This window comes from Struthio camelus, chromosome 9 (assembly GCF_040807025.1).
Source record: "Struthio camelus isolate bStrCam1 chromosome 9, bStrCam1.hap1, whole genome shotgun sequence".
Lineage (NCBI taxonomy): Eukaryota > Metazoa > Chordata > Aves > Struthioniformes > Struthionidae > Struthio > Struthio camelus.
Window position 1 is genome coordinate 5,358,663 of NC_090950.1, and position 16,175 is coordinate 5,374,837.

A 16,175-nucleotide genomic window follows, 5' to 3' on the forward strand; every position below is an offset into this window, starting at 1 on the left:
TTTAGGCAGATGAACACATCCTGAACATAAGTCTCATGTGGGCCATGTTTTTACCCAAGGCTTAAGTTTTAGTGTCTTAAATAGCAAAATGTATTTACCTGCAAATAAAACATGCATAAAGAACAAAGTATGGCCAAATAATTATTGCAATAATTACGTATTTTAAACACACCTTTGCCAGAATACAGGTTCTGGTGACAACTGAACATCAACAGCCAAAGAGTTTATTCTACGTGTAGAACAGTTGGCATGTTACGTACTGATGGGTGTCTGCCAGCCAAAGGGTGGAAACTCAAGAGTTGGCTACAGAATAGGTTTCTGTCCACTATGAGGGGGCCAGAGACTGGACTGAGAGATCTGTTGCATGTTTTGCTACTGCTGCAGATTTTATCCCCACCTCTATCTGAAAGGTATTTCCAAGTCTCTGCTAGAATTTTGTTCACAATATTAGCAAGTGAGGCAACACATACACTTTCTAGAGTTAGTTGGACTAACTTCTGGAGGACAGAAGCCACTCCTTTCAGCAATACAGCTAGCATCACAGTAGTATGCATGAAAATTCAGCTAGGAAGAAATCAGCGACTCACTCTGTCCGCAATGACTGCTTTCCGCTTGCTTGTGTCCCCAGACAAGCCTAGAAAGAATGAGGAAAAAAAAGAAAGCTTTTCTCATCCAAGCTACAAGCGGAAGTATAAAGGACATTATAAATCCCACAATTGAGAGGCTAGCACCGTTACCCCTGGAGGTGCAGAGGTTAAGATATCTAAATACATGACCTCATGAAATATTTTTAGGCCACTCTTCTGAAGAGCTCATTCTCTCAATGTAATGGCTGTTCCAGCACAACAGCAATGGAAAGACTTGCTCTGAGTGCTGCTTGACAGAAGAGAATGAGTTCAGAGAAATGCTAACGAAGGGCTATCACAGACTGTGTATATGGGACTAATTGCTGGAGGATGCCCTGATGCAAAGGAGCTGAATTTAGTGCACTATAAGGGAGAAAAGCTCTTAAATGCCAATTCAAAAATAAAGCAGTTCTCTTGAATACTACCTACTGGCTAAAGTGTATTATATCCATATGTTAAAACAAGACACATCTTCATATACTGATTATTCCACAGCAGGAGGATCTTATCCTGAGGACTTGAGAGTCATCTGTCAAAATCATCAAAAGTTATTTGCTGCAAAGTGTCCAGTCCAAATTAGTTCAAGTGGCAGTTTCTGGCACGATTAACAAGCTTTCTCACTGCTCATCCTTCTGCACAGGAAACATGGTGCAAAAAGCTAGCAGGTCTTTCGATCAGTTGTAAAAATCAGAGGAGACCTCAGTGAAAGTACCTACTTGGCAGAGCTGACAGAGTATCGCACTGAGGATTATCTTGACCTTCTCATGAAGGTGCAGCTGACCTACAGCCTATAGGTCAAGCACGGCCCACCAGAATATTCTAGCAGACTAGTTATTCAACATCTGTATCCATCTCTTTTGTGGCCAAGTGATAGCAGGTAGCAGTCAAAACACAGACCAGGTCTGATTTTCACTTGAAAATAGCAAGCTGCTAAAGGCGCTATGACTCTAAAAAAAAGCTAAATCAACCTAAAAAGAGCATTGTTTCTGCCAAGCCCAAAGCAGCACACCCTCCTTTCCCTTCTTCAATAAAATGGTCTTCCATTTTTTCTGGAACAGTGATTTCAGTACACGCATAGGTTTAAAACCTTTCCTTGTGGTTTCAATAAAAAAGAAAACTTACCTACTACAGCCTTTGCTTTACCTTCATAAAAAGACCAAGCTAGAGCCAAGGCATCAGTGAGACGCTCTTGTTTCAGAAGGTGGTCAACTCTCTAAAACAACAAGTAATACTGAACTTTAGCATTCCAGAAGACATGATGCCCCACCTGTTTAAGACCAGCATTCCCCCATTAGTTGGTTGCGACTCCTGACAGCCAGGGGACAGAGGAACCTCAAAAGCTCTCAAAACATTGCAATTAAGGATATTAACTCACAAAGATTCTCCCATATGCAAATTTACTCCTGGACAGTTAGAAGGGACAAGAAACGTCAGGCCTCAGTACACCAAGTCCCTGTGGACTCCTCTGTAGGTTAAATGCTTGATGAATGGAGACTCACAGCACCAGGGAGTGTTGGCAAACACAAAGAATCAAAGTTTTCCATCCCCTATCCTTGCCTCATAATTTAAAACACAGTAAAATTCTGCCATGTTTTCAACGTACAGACATGCTCATTCCGCTTTTTATTTTCCTTTAAGCTCAAAATCAACAAAGACTGAAGTAGGTCACAAGTATTTTCTATTTAAAGGAACCGCCAACACAAAAGGTCAGGCAACATTAGTCTGGATCTGCTAGGTCAAACATTTTCATAAGTGTTGCTTGAGAGAAGGGAGATTCTGCAGCTCAGACCAGTATTCTGTACTGCAGCCAAGAACTAACTCCCAGATTCACGTCTTAATACCTCACGGACTTGATAACTCTCAAGTAAATCCTACAATAAAGGAACATCATCCTATCATCTAGCATGAGAGCAGCTATACAGCAATTTAGGAGGAACTTGGCTCAGAGCATGCCAGTTGTGACCGACTTCCGAATTCTAGGAAAACTAGTACATGAAATCATAGGTTAAAGCAAAACTTTTCATTAACAGTTTACCAAACCAGAGGCGTTAGTAAATGGCTGGAAGGAAAACTAGGCAAAGGAAAGTGATCTTGGTAGCCAAAAGCAGAGACTGTTCCAGACAAAGTTTAGTAGAGCTGAACTGTTTATAGTTCATTAAAGACCTTGATACAGATTGCATGAAGGAGCTTGTAATCATGGATGAGTATAAGAGTCCTAAAGCAGGTAAGGGGAAAAATGACGACCGTCATTGCTTAAAAGAGAAGCATGAGACTGAAGGGAAGCGACTATTGGAATTCCTTGAAGATCAGCCTTGAAGATCCCTCTCACATAACGATTTGATACAAGTAGAGTTTATTAATGAAGTTTGCTGATGACCAAGCTGGCAGAGGAAAGGAACGGAAAGCTAATCTTTTAAGAGGGTGATGAAAGAGCTTTGCTTAGCCTTGCAAAACAAAGTCTGGAAGAGAATATGCTTAAACTGAATAACCATATTGAGAAGTCAGCATTTTTTGCTTTCTAGATGATATTTAACTCAAGTGAAAAGAACAGAATGGGAACAGATGGACATAAACAGATCATAACAATTTTAGGATGGAAGCTGATAGGGCTTCAGCTGTTAGAGAAACAATGTTCTGAAACAGCTTCCAGCAACAGAAAAAAGGGTTTAAAATCCAATGAGCTTTCTAGGTAGGTAGGTAGCCTTTGATAAATTTTATCAGGTAGCTGCCTGCAGTAGCTGAAGATAAAATACAGTGAAATAGGTTTCCTTCCATTCTTGTGTCCTTATCTGGCTGATAGAAGGCTTACGTTTATACAGTCCTCAGCAGCTGTTCGGTGCAGTAACTACGCCTTGTTAGCAGAAGCTGAAACATGGTGGGACGTTGTGTCTTGGTTGAGCAGATAAGGTAGAGAACAAGTTCCCTATTTAGTCTTCAAGTTTATGCAACAGCATCTCACTGTGGAAAGCAGTGTACCTACAGTGCTGACAGTGTGTAGCAATTACAAGTCCTGAACACAGGGCTCAGAACATGCTTCACAAGTGCTGTAGGCCCAGAGCTCCCTCCCTCCTATCGAGCTATATTTGAGCAACTCAAGTTTACTAAGCTGTACCTGTTTCCTTTCAACCTACCTCTCTCCAGCTCCTCAACGTCATGACATGAACAGACTAGAAAAGGAAAAAAAAAGAGGTTACTCATTTACTGGCAATTGCTCACGCAGCCTGTGGAATCCCACAGGCCCATCAGAATATTCTGGTATAGATGAAGCTAAATAAAATAACCCTCAAGTTTGGCAGGGCAGAAATAACGTGACTATTTTGCATGGCCTTATAATCCTTCTGCTCCAAGATACAATCCCTACACTTCATACCCTAAATCCCAAATGACACCCTATAACCCACCTCTCTCTCTTTCCCTTTCCACACCGTCATCACTGGACTTCTTTGAGTGTAGGTCTCTGTACAACTGCATGACAAATAGCTGCTAAAGCTGGCTCATTGCAGTCAAAGCTCTAGCAACGGTCACAGATGTGTTACACTCCCATCCTTAGCATCCTCCCTAGGAGGCTATAGTTCCTCCAGCTGGAAGCAGGCCCCAGAAATGCTGTCTCTACTCATGCTTCTTTCAAGACCATCAAATATCAGTGGCCAAGCAAGGCCAGTAGATCAGAGCCAGGCAAAAAGTCCACTGACACAGGCAGAATTTCAGACAAAATCAATATATGACTTAAAAACTGAATATCTTTCTTAGATTTGGATCATGATATTAGCACTAAGCGCAAAAAAAAGGCTACAGTTACACTCCAAGAAAATAGAAATGTGTCTCACAGAAGTCCCTACACAGGTCTAGTCGGCCCTCTTATTTCTTTCCGTTTACTCACTAGCACATTTAGGACAGGGGAACTGATGGTTAGCACGGAGCAGATGTCAGTAAATTAATGTTACATTTACCCTGCAGCAGTATGAACCAGGAAACCGTGAAATTATGACAGTACCTTACTTAGCCCATACCTCGGCTAGAATTAGATTGCTGCATGTTTCTTTAATCCAATAACATAAAGGCACAAAGAGTCCATCCTTGGTCTACATCTCCATAGAATAAAAACTTGCCTTTATCCAGAAGATGTGCTACCAACAACAATGGATGCCCTGTATTTCCATTAAAAGCTCCCCACATTTACCTTAGTTCCAAGGTAAAAGATCTGACCACCACAACTGCTGATGGACTGATAACAAGCCTTCTCTCCAACCAATGCCTACAGGGAGCAAAAAAAGACATGTACATCAAACTGCTTTTTGTTTTTGTAAAACATCCCAGGAAACATATCTACACTCGCACTTTAGAGACACTTTGTAATTGAGAAATTAAAATGAGAACTGGGAGAGAAGAGCACAGACCGCTGGGCAGCAGTAAGTAACAAAATACTGCCTTCAGGCATTCCTGCTTATGGAATGCAACTTCAAGCGCTGCTGAGCCCAGAAAACACGAAGGAGTCGTGAAAACCCACAAGCAGTGCTCTGCATCTGTCCTCGGATGCAAACAAGCTACAGTGACTCTATCCTTCCCTTCTGCTCCCTCACAGATCTTTTCCAAGAGGAAATGTGCAGAAGGGACAGATGGAAGCAATGCTGTTGAAGTGAGAGTTGCTACAGCAGAAATTTGAATGCCAGTTACTGGTGCTCAAAAGGCTAGCTATAGGCACATTCACAACTGTGGGAGATGGAGCATCACACTCAAAATTAGAGATGTTACCCCTACCAGAACGCACAGGCAGTGCTTGCTTGCCACTCTGCTCCACAGTTATACAGGGCAGAGCTGTTTGTCCTCTACTTCTTTCAGTTTGGCCAGATAGACAAGCTTCCCTCTACTGAAAAATGCATCCACCCCAGGGAGTGCTGCAAGAAGAGCAACACTCCAACCTGTTCAGCACAAAACCTAAGGCTGAAATAGCAGATGCTCCCTGCATCTTTCTTTAGATGCTGCAGCAGGAGAATGGGGCCTGCCATCCTCAGCCACAATCCAGGCATCTCTGCAACCAGAATATTCCTCACAGGAGCAGCAGCCTTAGCGATGATTTGCCTTCTAGAGCATCTGGGGAACTAACACAGGGAGAAGTATCTTCCTGACCCTCTGAGCCATGAAAACAAAGCTCCCCATTAGAAGTGGTCCTTGCCTCAGAATTGCTCTGGAATAGATGTTCTCATAATTCCTATTGAAATGCAAAGAAAGGGACTGACTACTGTATCCATAGTCTCTTAAAATGGCAATAATAGACTTGAGCTCTCATCTCCCTCTCATAGCCTTGTGAATTAAGTAGAGGTCTTTTCTAGAACCACAGTAGCATTTTAATATACAGAATCTATTTAGGCCCAGCAGTTTCAGTCTACATACCTCTGGCTTTAACTGCAATCATCAGACATCTCCATGAGACCATGAAGAATCTCTGGAATTGAGTGAAAGGCCCTAAATAGTAACAAAGCCTAGCAAGAAGAGCTCGGATACCACCTTAGTGCCAGTCTCTAGCTACATTTGGCGAGGTTGTGTTCGGCAATTCCAAATCACGTGGCCTGCAGCACGTGAGCTAACTTCTAAGGCTACATTTCCCACTCTTCCTTCCTCAGCAGACACCTGCTGCGGAAAGAATGACAGCAACACTAGCAGCATGAAGTAGATACAGTAAAGAAAGCTAGTTCAGCAGCAGTTATATAGATCCAAAGGCAGTAAAGATCTTAATAGCATCTGGCTAGTCAGGCTGAAAGAAGCACTCTGCTCTTTGGTGCTCAAAGGAAACTAGGACAGATAGGTTTCTTGTGAAACCCTGCTATCCTGCACGGAAGGTGCTTCTCCTTGGGATTCCGGAGCCGAGTCATGACTGTTATGCTGGGCTTGGAATTGGGAATCCAAACTGTAGACCCACAAGAGCCTTCTAATAGCTGTTTGGGCAGCAAGTCTCAGAGGGCTATAGCAGAAGCTGGATAACAGAAACAGTGGCTCTGTGAACTTTCAGAGCCACTGGACTATCTCTGGCACAGCATAGGGAGGCTACAGTCCTCCCAATGCTGGGATATACCATAGCTGTCTTCAGTGCAAGCATGGACACAAGGTCCTCTCCTCTGCATGCTCTTGGATAACTGCTTCAAAAACAGAGAAACTGACTTCCTACTGAAAGCAATACCTTCTCCCACAGCCATAGCTTTAAAAAAACCTCCACAGCACTAAGGCAACACAAATACCGCATCAAAGTGTGTCTTCTGCAGAAGGCATAGATAGATTACAGGAGCCATCTGGAGCCACTGAAATTAACATGCACTTCGTGAATAAAACAGCCACATGCCCAGACACCACATGGGCTAGTGTCTAACAAAAATAAGTCACAGTCACGAAAGTAATAAAATCAAAATAAAGTCAGATAAAGAAAAGAGGGAAAGTAGAAAGTGCAATGGTGTATGTGTTGCAACTTCCATTAGCGTTTTTCTTACTTCAGGCAAGAAAGGGTACAAGTATGTGTGCTACTCTCTAACCATCCACAAGAACCCATCCGAGAAGGGTGGGGGGAATGCACATATCGTACAGGTACTGCTTCGGCAGAGTACCCATAGCATACAATTGCCCAAAGCAGAAATGCCTTTACGAATCTCTCGAAGAGTAAAGTTAGTAAGTTTTTTCCTGTACAGAATATTCCGAAGCTCAGCAACTTAAGAGCAGTCCCCAATAACAGTCATGCACAAAAGAAAACATGATCTATCTGTTATGTGGCTAAAACAACATCACATATGATACTTGAGATACTTCATAAAAGCCTTTTTTCCAAAGCTCCAGGCTCCCCCGACTATGGCATGTTTGAAACAAAGTCAGCTAACACAAGCAGGCTACAGGTCATTTGTGTCTACCAGTGCTTCGCTGACATTGCCCCCCGTTGCCAGCGATTTGAAGTGGCTGCTGTTGTAGACTAGCTGAACTTCTGAGATCTCTACGGTCTCCAGTTCCTCTTGCGTCTGGCGATCTATCACATGCAGCTTCTCCACACTGTCCAGAAGCACTGCTGTCCGTGAGTTTATCCACTGAAAAGGCAACAAATGGCAGATTTCAGCCCTGCACACACGATTAGAGGCTGACTGAACATTCCGGAGTACCCATATCTTAAGTTCTAGGACGGCTAGTAGCTTTGTTACTATGCATGATCACTTCACAGCAGCAGCCATGCATAACTGCAAAGGTAAAGACAGGAGACTCCTCCTGGAATATCAGCTTAACACTGGGAAATATCATAAGGAATCTTCTTCACACAAAAACACACACAAATGGTAATCCACCAGAGTTGTTCTTTTGGTGCACTATTTATGCTCTAGCACACCTTTTATTAAAGGTCTCAAAAACTTGACAACTACACCAATCTGTTCTCAAATCCTTTAAGAGGTAAATATGGCATCAAGAGACATGCTGGCATTAAAGTACATCTAAGTATAACTCAAAGCCTGTCACGCATATTCTATAATTTACATTTTCATGACCAAAGCACTGCAAACAGAAAAGCTTTTTCCCTTTTCTTTCAGATTTTTTTTAAACACTCAAACACATTTGTTAACAATCTTCAAATTCCAGCTAAGGTGGATGTTCACCTTTGCATTTTGGCCTTCAACGTTTTATTATCTGTATTCTTTAACTGTGTTTCAGAAGTAGCAAACAGAACGATCGTGGTTTAGCAGGCACACACCTATGGAAACATACTAGAATTTTACTGAGACAATGACACAAAAGTTTGCATTCTTTTAGTAAGGACTTAGAATAAAAATCTTTCTTACCAGATTCTCTCCGGCTCTTGAAAACAATTTCCTTAATAAGGGTCCTCCTATCCCAAGGAAGGCCAGTAGGTTGCCTACACGCTACATGTTTCACTCAGTAGATACTACTTACCTTGTTATTTCACTTATGCTAGTTTTCCACTGAGTCCCAGTTTAAGATTATTTTCAATTAGTGAACTCCAGATAAATATAACCAGTTCTTACGCCAGATGTGTAAAGCTAATAGTATAGAACTAAGGGCTATTAAGATCCATTTACCAGCAAGTCAGCACAAAAAATTTAATCATTCAATAGCATTGAGACTTACAGAAAAATTGATGAGGTCATAGTGCAGATGAAGCTGCTTCTGCTTTGTGACGTGTATTGCACCAGTATCATCTCTCTTTACCTAAAAGAGAAATCAGACAAGACCAACTGAAGTTCAAAGACTTTTTTTCTTAACTCAAGCTCTGTTCCCAGAGGGCATATCACACCAACTCCAGGATTCGGCGCTCTCCTCAGACAAGCAGGCTGAGCGGGCACTAGCAGGGCATGTGGTTCCGTTCTGACACAGAACGCAATTCCCTCACTTTCAAAGGCAGTAATACAAGTGAGAAAGCAGCAGAGGACTGGCTCTGAGCAAGGGGAAAAAAATACATATCCTCTGTTGGATTAACTTTTAATCATTTATTTGCACTACAGCAGCTGCAGGAGATAAATGTCACAAGCAGGCACCATGTGTTCAAGGAATTCTTTCTTTTCCCTCTGCGTATTATGTAAGGCAATTCAGTTTCCAGGAGAGATGCAAACCTTCAGCACTCAGAGGGCCCCGAAGGAGGACTGATTTTTATTCACCGACCCTCCAGGGGCCGAACTGAAGGGAGATGCTGCAAGACAACTCTCAGTCAAGGGCCCTTTTTTTCCTGTACTCTTTGCTCGTAAAAGTCAGCGCAACAGAACGCTAATGCTAAACTGGCTTTGATTCATCCTCTGGAAAAATAAAATATTTCACAACAAAAAATAAGGTTTTTTACACTTGGACAATTTGAAACATAGCAAGAGGGTTCTGAATTTGCGTAACATGGCTGTTGTTTAATAGCCTATAAGTAGGGCCACACCAATGGCCGCAGCTGAGCACAGTGCACAGGCCTGGTGATACTGTGCACACGCACATCTCCAGCAAGACAGGTTCCACTTAAATATGCATCCTTTTCTTTCTCCCCAAGAGTATCATGAGAGAGAATATAGATGAGAAAGAGGATTTAATCGCATTGTACAGAGAGAAACCTGAAATCAGACAGGACAGGACAGTGTCTGGGTGCTTGAGTACAGCTCAAGGTCCAAGACTATAGCAGAGCTGGGAACTAAACCCAGCGCTCCAAAGCCAAAACGCTAGATTTTCTGAAGCCTATGCACTTGTTCTCATACTGAAATCAGACATGAACACCTACAAACAACTTTGTGTGCGTGAATAACTTCTACAGGTCTAAACAGGAAGAAGGGCATGCTTAAAGTCACATGCCAGCAGGACTTCCCAGCAGTTGCTTCTTAGTGGTTTATACAAGTTCTCCAGACCTACAGGTTAAAAGGAAAAATAAAATAACATCTCAAATTCAGGTGCTCTCTTGGAAATAATCTAGCTTCTTCCAGCTCCAGTGGAAATCAGATGAGCCCCAGATCAACACTTCCCTCATGAACACAAAGTCCAAGCCTCTAGATTCTCACGGAAGGGCACCAGTGTTTGCTAAAGGGCAATGACCAACCAGTTTCTTTTCCCAAGTCAGTCACAAGCTGCAGAGGTCCCTAGCATTCAGGTACAGTTCCATTGAGCCAAAGGCTCAATGAACTGAATATCTGAAAAGCAGCAGATAACGTCCAAGCTTACCAGAAGAAAATGAACAACATCTCCTCGACAAAAGGCAAGCATGGGGTTCACGGAGTTCTGCACAGCCACAAAGTGCCACGCCAGAAGCGGGACACTAGAAGGGTCCATCTGAAAGACGAAAAGCACAGATTGTATTTAAGGCAGGTAGGACGGAGCCTTAGTTCCAGGACATGTGTTGCTCATCAGCTTCTACTCACCAACTTTGCTATGTACACACAGGCCATAAAACAATTTCTTGGACTGTTGGCATTTGAGCTGTAGCTTGTGCTGCTTGGTCCCACCACACGGTTTAGAGGCAACATGTGTCTCTTGGCAAAGTGGCCTGGCTACTTAAAGTGGATCCAGCCTCACGTGGCTGGATGGACCGTTACAAGCTGCAACTTGCTAACAGTGCCCGCTCCTCCATTCTCCCACTCTAACATAGCCCATGCTTCCCCTTGCTGCTTTTCTCTCAGGAATTTTATCAGTTAATAGAGCTCAGAAGATAGGTTTAGTGCTCTAACTCTAGCACTAACTCCACTCCGCTTCCGTCCATACAATCAGGGGTTTTATTATTTATTATTATTTATATATGTGGCAATTGCGGCCACATCCAGGTCAACGTCCCATCTGTGGGAGCTTCAAGGCCACAACAGGGAAGGGGTGAAGCTGAGGGGCTCCTGAGTTCCTCTCTCCCTACTTACTGGAAGAAGTCAGCATCGCTGCAGAGGTACAACTTAAAGTAGCCTTTTCACCTCCTCTCCGTTCACAGTCTGAGCACATCAGATTATCCCCGCGATCCCACAATGCTAAGTTTACCGTGTGCTGACAAAAAGTAGCAACATCTAACTCCTGGTCCTAATCTCATCCTCTTCACTGTAAAAATTGTTTGTGGCTGTAACCCAAAAAAAGCAAGCACTTGGCTTCATTACTCACACGACCATAGGGGAAAGTCATCCACACTTTCAGAGATGGCTTCAAGCCAATGACTAGTATCTTCAAGAAAAACAAAAAGGCAAAATAAAATATTTGAGTATATGCCAGAAAACTTCTCCTTTTTAACTCCTCAAAGCCCTCCGCAAGCTACAAATTACCTTTGTCAGGGAAGCCATGGCCAGCAGTGAATACTGGGTAATAGGGTGGTCTCTCAGCTCAACTTTCGCATGTAGTGGTTCAATACAGCAAACTTCTCCCTTTGAGCCGCTGAAGAGACATCGAGATTCACACGTCCTCACTCCCATTACCCTTCTGGAAAGGAGGCAAATCATCTTGGTGACCAGCTATCGAGAGGAGATCAGCCTGACAGTCTCAAGAAATCTGAAGCATGATCCTTCCTAAATATTATTTTTAAAAAGTCCTTGTCATTAGAGGCAGTCCAAAACAGCTTCAGGTACAGACAGGTACAAACAAGAACTCCTTAGAATTTTATTCAACAATAAACTCTTGACCATTCCTGGACATGATTAGTTTTCTTAGACTGTCAGGACCAATCCTTCCTCCTTGTCCCACATCCTCCTCTTCCTGAAGAGGCTCAAGAAGAGAACAAGCAGTTACTGCAGGACAGCTCTCACTAATGAAAAATATGGGAAAACTAAGAGGCAGCACTTTTATGACAACCACCTGGAGCCAACAAGGAATGCCAAGATCCTGGACCAATACATATATACCTTAATAACTTTGGCTATTCTTTGACTTACACAGGCAGACAGCATCTTGCTTCAGCTGTGAAATTATACTGCAGCCCTAAACTATATATTCAACATTCAGACAGTAGCTTTATTGGTTCAAATACTTTTTTGTTTTGGCTTTAGAACCTATGACCCAGCACTAGCTGCTTGTATTGCCACTTTCTACGAGTTAAGAGTTATTGCCTTACTTAAATGACAGTTCAAACACGGAGCCTCCGCTGTCATTGCAAATTGCAAGCGTCGGGTCATCTGTAAACTGAGCACATAATTAGATTAAAATTTGCACGATGAAATAACTACCATAAAAAATATCTAGAAGAAGGTATGCTTTTGCACTATTAACAGAACACAAATTTACATTCCTTGTATCTACCATAAAAACACCTTTAACGTGTATCGTGGAGACAATTATCGGCTTTTTTATTTTGTGGAAGAGATGCAAGGCTTTGTGTTTTACCCTCGTACCTCCAACAGGCTTTATTGCTAGATTTTATTACCAAAGTCCTATTACTTTCTAGTCCAGCTCAGAACTATAGCATACAAAAACCTGTGTTACCACTAGAGTAGCTCAACTCTCTGATGGGAGGGGTCCACACAAAGCAAAGCCACACGCAAAATCAGAAATGAGTAAATACTCATTTCTAGGTGAAAACAATATTATGGTGAACAAGAAGTCATACGAAGAGAAGATGAGTGTTGACTTACACTAAGTGTAGATACCCAGCGCTCATTTGCTGGCTTATCTTGAGTTGGTGAGAACGAATGCATCTGCCTTGTGTTGTTAAGCAGAGTCTTGCATTTCACGATTGCCATCTATCACTCCATACCTAATAGACGAATTCTCTTTCGGCTCAAACCCTCCCCAAAAAGTTATTTGAAAAACTGCAGAAAGAAGCTACTTTATACACTTCATACTCACTTAACTCTAAGGTGGTCAAGCCAAGTATCCAGTTCAAATCACTGCAAGTTTTAGAGAAATGATACTTTAAAGTAACTAATTCTTCATAGATTTTTGGCATGCGAGAGGGGAGTTACAACAAACTCGGTTGTCCCCTATAACTCACAGCCAATACTGTGATTTCAGCTCTCGAAGCATTCAGTTTCTTTTCTTAAACAGAATTTCTGTTAATTTTTCTCACCTCTGGATATTACGGCCATATAGGTCCCAGGTAGCTGTTCTTATCTGTAAATCTAAAAGTACTTTACAAAAAAGAGTAATAAATCTGACAGAACACAAGCCATTGAAAAGAAAAAAGGGCTAGTCAAGGAGTACACAGTGTTTGTTACCTTGATGTGCAAAATGGCTGTTCCTGGGGGATGAGCATCTGTTATTGATCGCAGCAGCTTCCCACTGGCCAGATCCCACATTGTGATCTGCAAATAGATTTTTCTCCATACAAATGTTTGCTGCCAAGAAGTTCTCTCCATCACCTTGTGCACTGGCACAGTAGTAAGTTCCTATATCCTCAACAATATCCTCAACATCCTCCTGGCTTTGTGGGTCTTCACATCAAAGAAAAGTGATCTGTGACTTGTCCCTAACTTATGTTTATAAGCTATTTATTTTGCCTGCCTGTACTCTCATTGAGAAACCATCTCAGCTCTGAATTACAACAGCTCTGAATTACTTCCTTTTGTCAAAGCTCTCAGCATCTGCCCAAGCATATTCGCTTCATAGCCATTTGTCTGAGAACCCAATTAAAGAGCGCAGGATAACTTTGCCACAGCATACCACCGTTCAAAGCGGTTCAACATATTTTTTTTTCCTCTCAGAAGCAGTGAACAATTAAACATTCCGTGCTAATAACCATTAGTGACGCTCAAGCATCTCCAAGGCTACCACGAACCTGTGAACCCTCTGCTCCTGCATTTGCTCAGCATGACAGGTTATCAGGAGTATACAACCTGGTTTTCTTGGCTTGCTCTTAGAAATTAAATCCAAGCAATTTCTTAGTTAAGAAGCAAGAAGCCCCAAACTACTTATTGCAGTACTGAGGAATATTTGGCCCAGAAAAGTTGAAATTACAATTTGAATCAAACTTTTTACTGGAAATATCATTTCATATGGTTCCATGAATTATCTGTGAAAGTGTCACAGACCAGCCAGTTCAGAACTGTTGCTCTAAAATATTTTATCTGAGTACCATTTTAAAGTGGCCACTGACTGCCCTGCTTGGATCAAATCTGTATTTCTACATGCGCTAGAGCAGTCTGTCATTTAGCCCTATCACAGGCACTGGAGTGTGTTTTATCCAATATAAAAGTGAAAGCTGAAGGAGCAAAGGGAAATGAAACTAGAAAGAAACATGAAGCAGCCTTCTTTCTATTTCATGGATCTAAATTTTACCAAGTTAACTTCTATCCAGTTGGTTTTAGTCCCATAACTTTTGTTCAGGAATTGCTATCTTTCTTTAGGTCCAGAGAAGGGGCATAAAATGATAACAGAATATTCAAACTCTTTTTCCTGAAGTTCAATAAGCTACATTGCTTCACTAATACAAAAGAATTAAGGTTTCAGTAGCCTTGAACTTTGGAGCTAGATCTGAACTTGAATAAATGCCTTTCAAGTCATCACTACAGTAAAAATTAGCTTTAATTATAAAGCATAGATCTTATAAACTGATCTAGAAAGACTAAGGTGGTTGTACCGATGGGAACGTTTTATTTTATCAGGAGCGGGACTTTGTTATGCCATGACCAGCAATGACCAATTAATTCCTTCACCCCATTCTGTATCACCCTCTTCCTTCACAGAAACCTACCCTAACCCATTTATTCGGTCAGCTCGCTGTATGCAGGAATCAACTGGCCAAAAAAGCCCTGGGCAGGTCAAGACATGCACGCTGCTTCTCAGCACGAAAATAATCACCAAAGAGCCACATACTGTGCGCACTCAGCTTGGCTCTGTTGTCACCTCTGGACCATATATAGATAATCCCCCAGTAGGATTCTGCAGAAGGACACAGCACGAGATAAGTCTCATCCTCTAGGAATTACCTGTCCTTTTGCAAAGCCACACAGCAGCCTCGAACAGTCATTGTTGATACTGAGAGCAGAGATAGCCCCGTACTGAGCCCCAATAGCAGTGCTGCCCAGACAAAGTCGAAGAGCCTGGTTTTGATCTAGAATAGAAGAATTAGTGAGAAATTAAGGAGAAAGAAAGAGTAACGATTAAAACCAGTAATATGCAGTGATTTGCAGATACAATTCACTTGGGGTACATTTACTATTCATAGGCTTACAGTCAAGCTCCTAAAGAAGAGTTTGCAGGATCAGGGAACAAATTAGCACAGAGATAGTGTGACACTGTCTCATGTGGAAGTAAAAAATTAGTTTAGAAAATACAAAACAGGCATAGGGAATATGGAAACACAGGGGCATTACACACTGAATGAGAAACTGCTATAAAAAACATCAAAGCAATATCTAGCTTTCCTTTTACTATTCTACAGTGGCGCTTATTTAAGTGGTAGCAAGGAAGACAACAACAAATTAATTCTACTTTCGAAGTCTTGTACTTCTTTATGTTGATTTGAACATCACCTGCAGATTCCCAACACAGGGTTTGGGTAAGTACAGCTTTATATAACTTTTATTTCTTGGGTTCGCTGAAAAAGCTGGAGTGAAAATGGAACTAGTGTCCCCAAAGCAATGGCACAGTTAAAACACTCTACCGGTTCTGGTTCATATACTTCTTATTTTAAAAGGAAACAGCAATGACCAACACAGTGACAAAACTTCCTTGTATGAGACACAAGCTACTGCAAACCAGGTGGTAGTGCCTGCCGAGACTCCTATGAGACAGGAATGCTGCAAGGAGACATATCCCGTCTGCCACGGTGCACAAGAGGCACCTCTGTTCTCAACTATTAAAACCTCACCACAAGGGACTGAAAATGGCTTTGTACAAACATTACACTTAAGATACTATAAATGATAATAATCCTTTGGCACACTGCTCGTGAACAGCTCAGAAAACAAACACTCAAGAGCTGCTTTTCCACACCTCTTTTCATTTTCTTGCTGCTTTTGAGTGGCCGAGGAAGGAGAGAAGATGCTTTGTGAGCACGCCTGCAATATGAACCAGGAAAAGGAACACATTTTGGAAGCATCATCATAACACTGGGTGCATGCATTGCACCTCGAGCATGGAAGGGGAATGACAGAGCCCAGGGGAACAGACAGCGGTTGAAGAGCAGAAATCCCCTGGAGGAAG

The 16,175-nt window shown here is 42.1% G+C and overlaps 1 protein-coding gene across 3 annotated transcripts in view; it reads right to left on the bottom strand.

Moving 5' to 3' along the window:
• The window catches only part of VPS8 (VPS8 subunit of CORVET complex), an 86,060-nt gene that overhangs the window by 57,034 nt on the left and 12,851 nt on the right, over positions 1-16,175 (bottom strand). For 2 of the 3 annotated variants that reach the window (XM_068955026.1, XM_068955028.1), the window contains exons 7-18: positions 14,957-15,081; positions 13,247-13,333; positions 12,148-12,215; positions 11,366-11,519; positions 11,208-11,267; positions 10,293-10,400; positions 8,736-8,816; positions 7,517-7,687; positions 4,807-4,881; positions 3,758-3,793; positions 1,749-1,839; positions 588-634 (exon numbers count right to left, since the gene is read on the bottom strand). In XM_068955026.1, coding sequence (XP_068811127.1) covers positions 588-634; positions 1,749-1,839; positions 3,758-3,793; positions 4,807-4,881; positions 7,517-7,687; positions 8,736-8,816; positions 10,293-10,400; positions 11,208-11,267; positions 11,366-11,519; positions 12,148-12,215; positions 13,247-13,333; positions 14,957-15,081 — 1,103 coding nt within the window. The remainder of the gene's footprint in view (positions 1-587; positions 635-1,748; positions 1,840-3,757; positions 3,794-4,806; positions 4,882-7,516; positions 7,688-8,735; positions 8,817-10,292; positions 10,401-11,207; positions 11,268-11,365; positions 11,520-12,147; positions 12,216-13,246; positions 13,334-14,956; positions 15,082-16,175) is intronic. The other variant, XM_068955027.1, reaches the window with a different exon arrangement.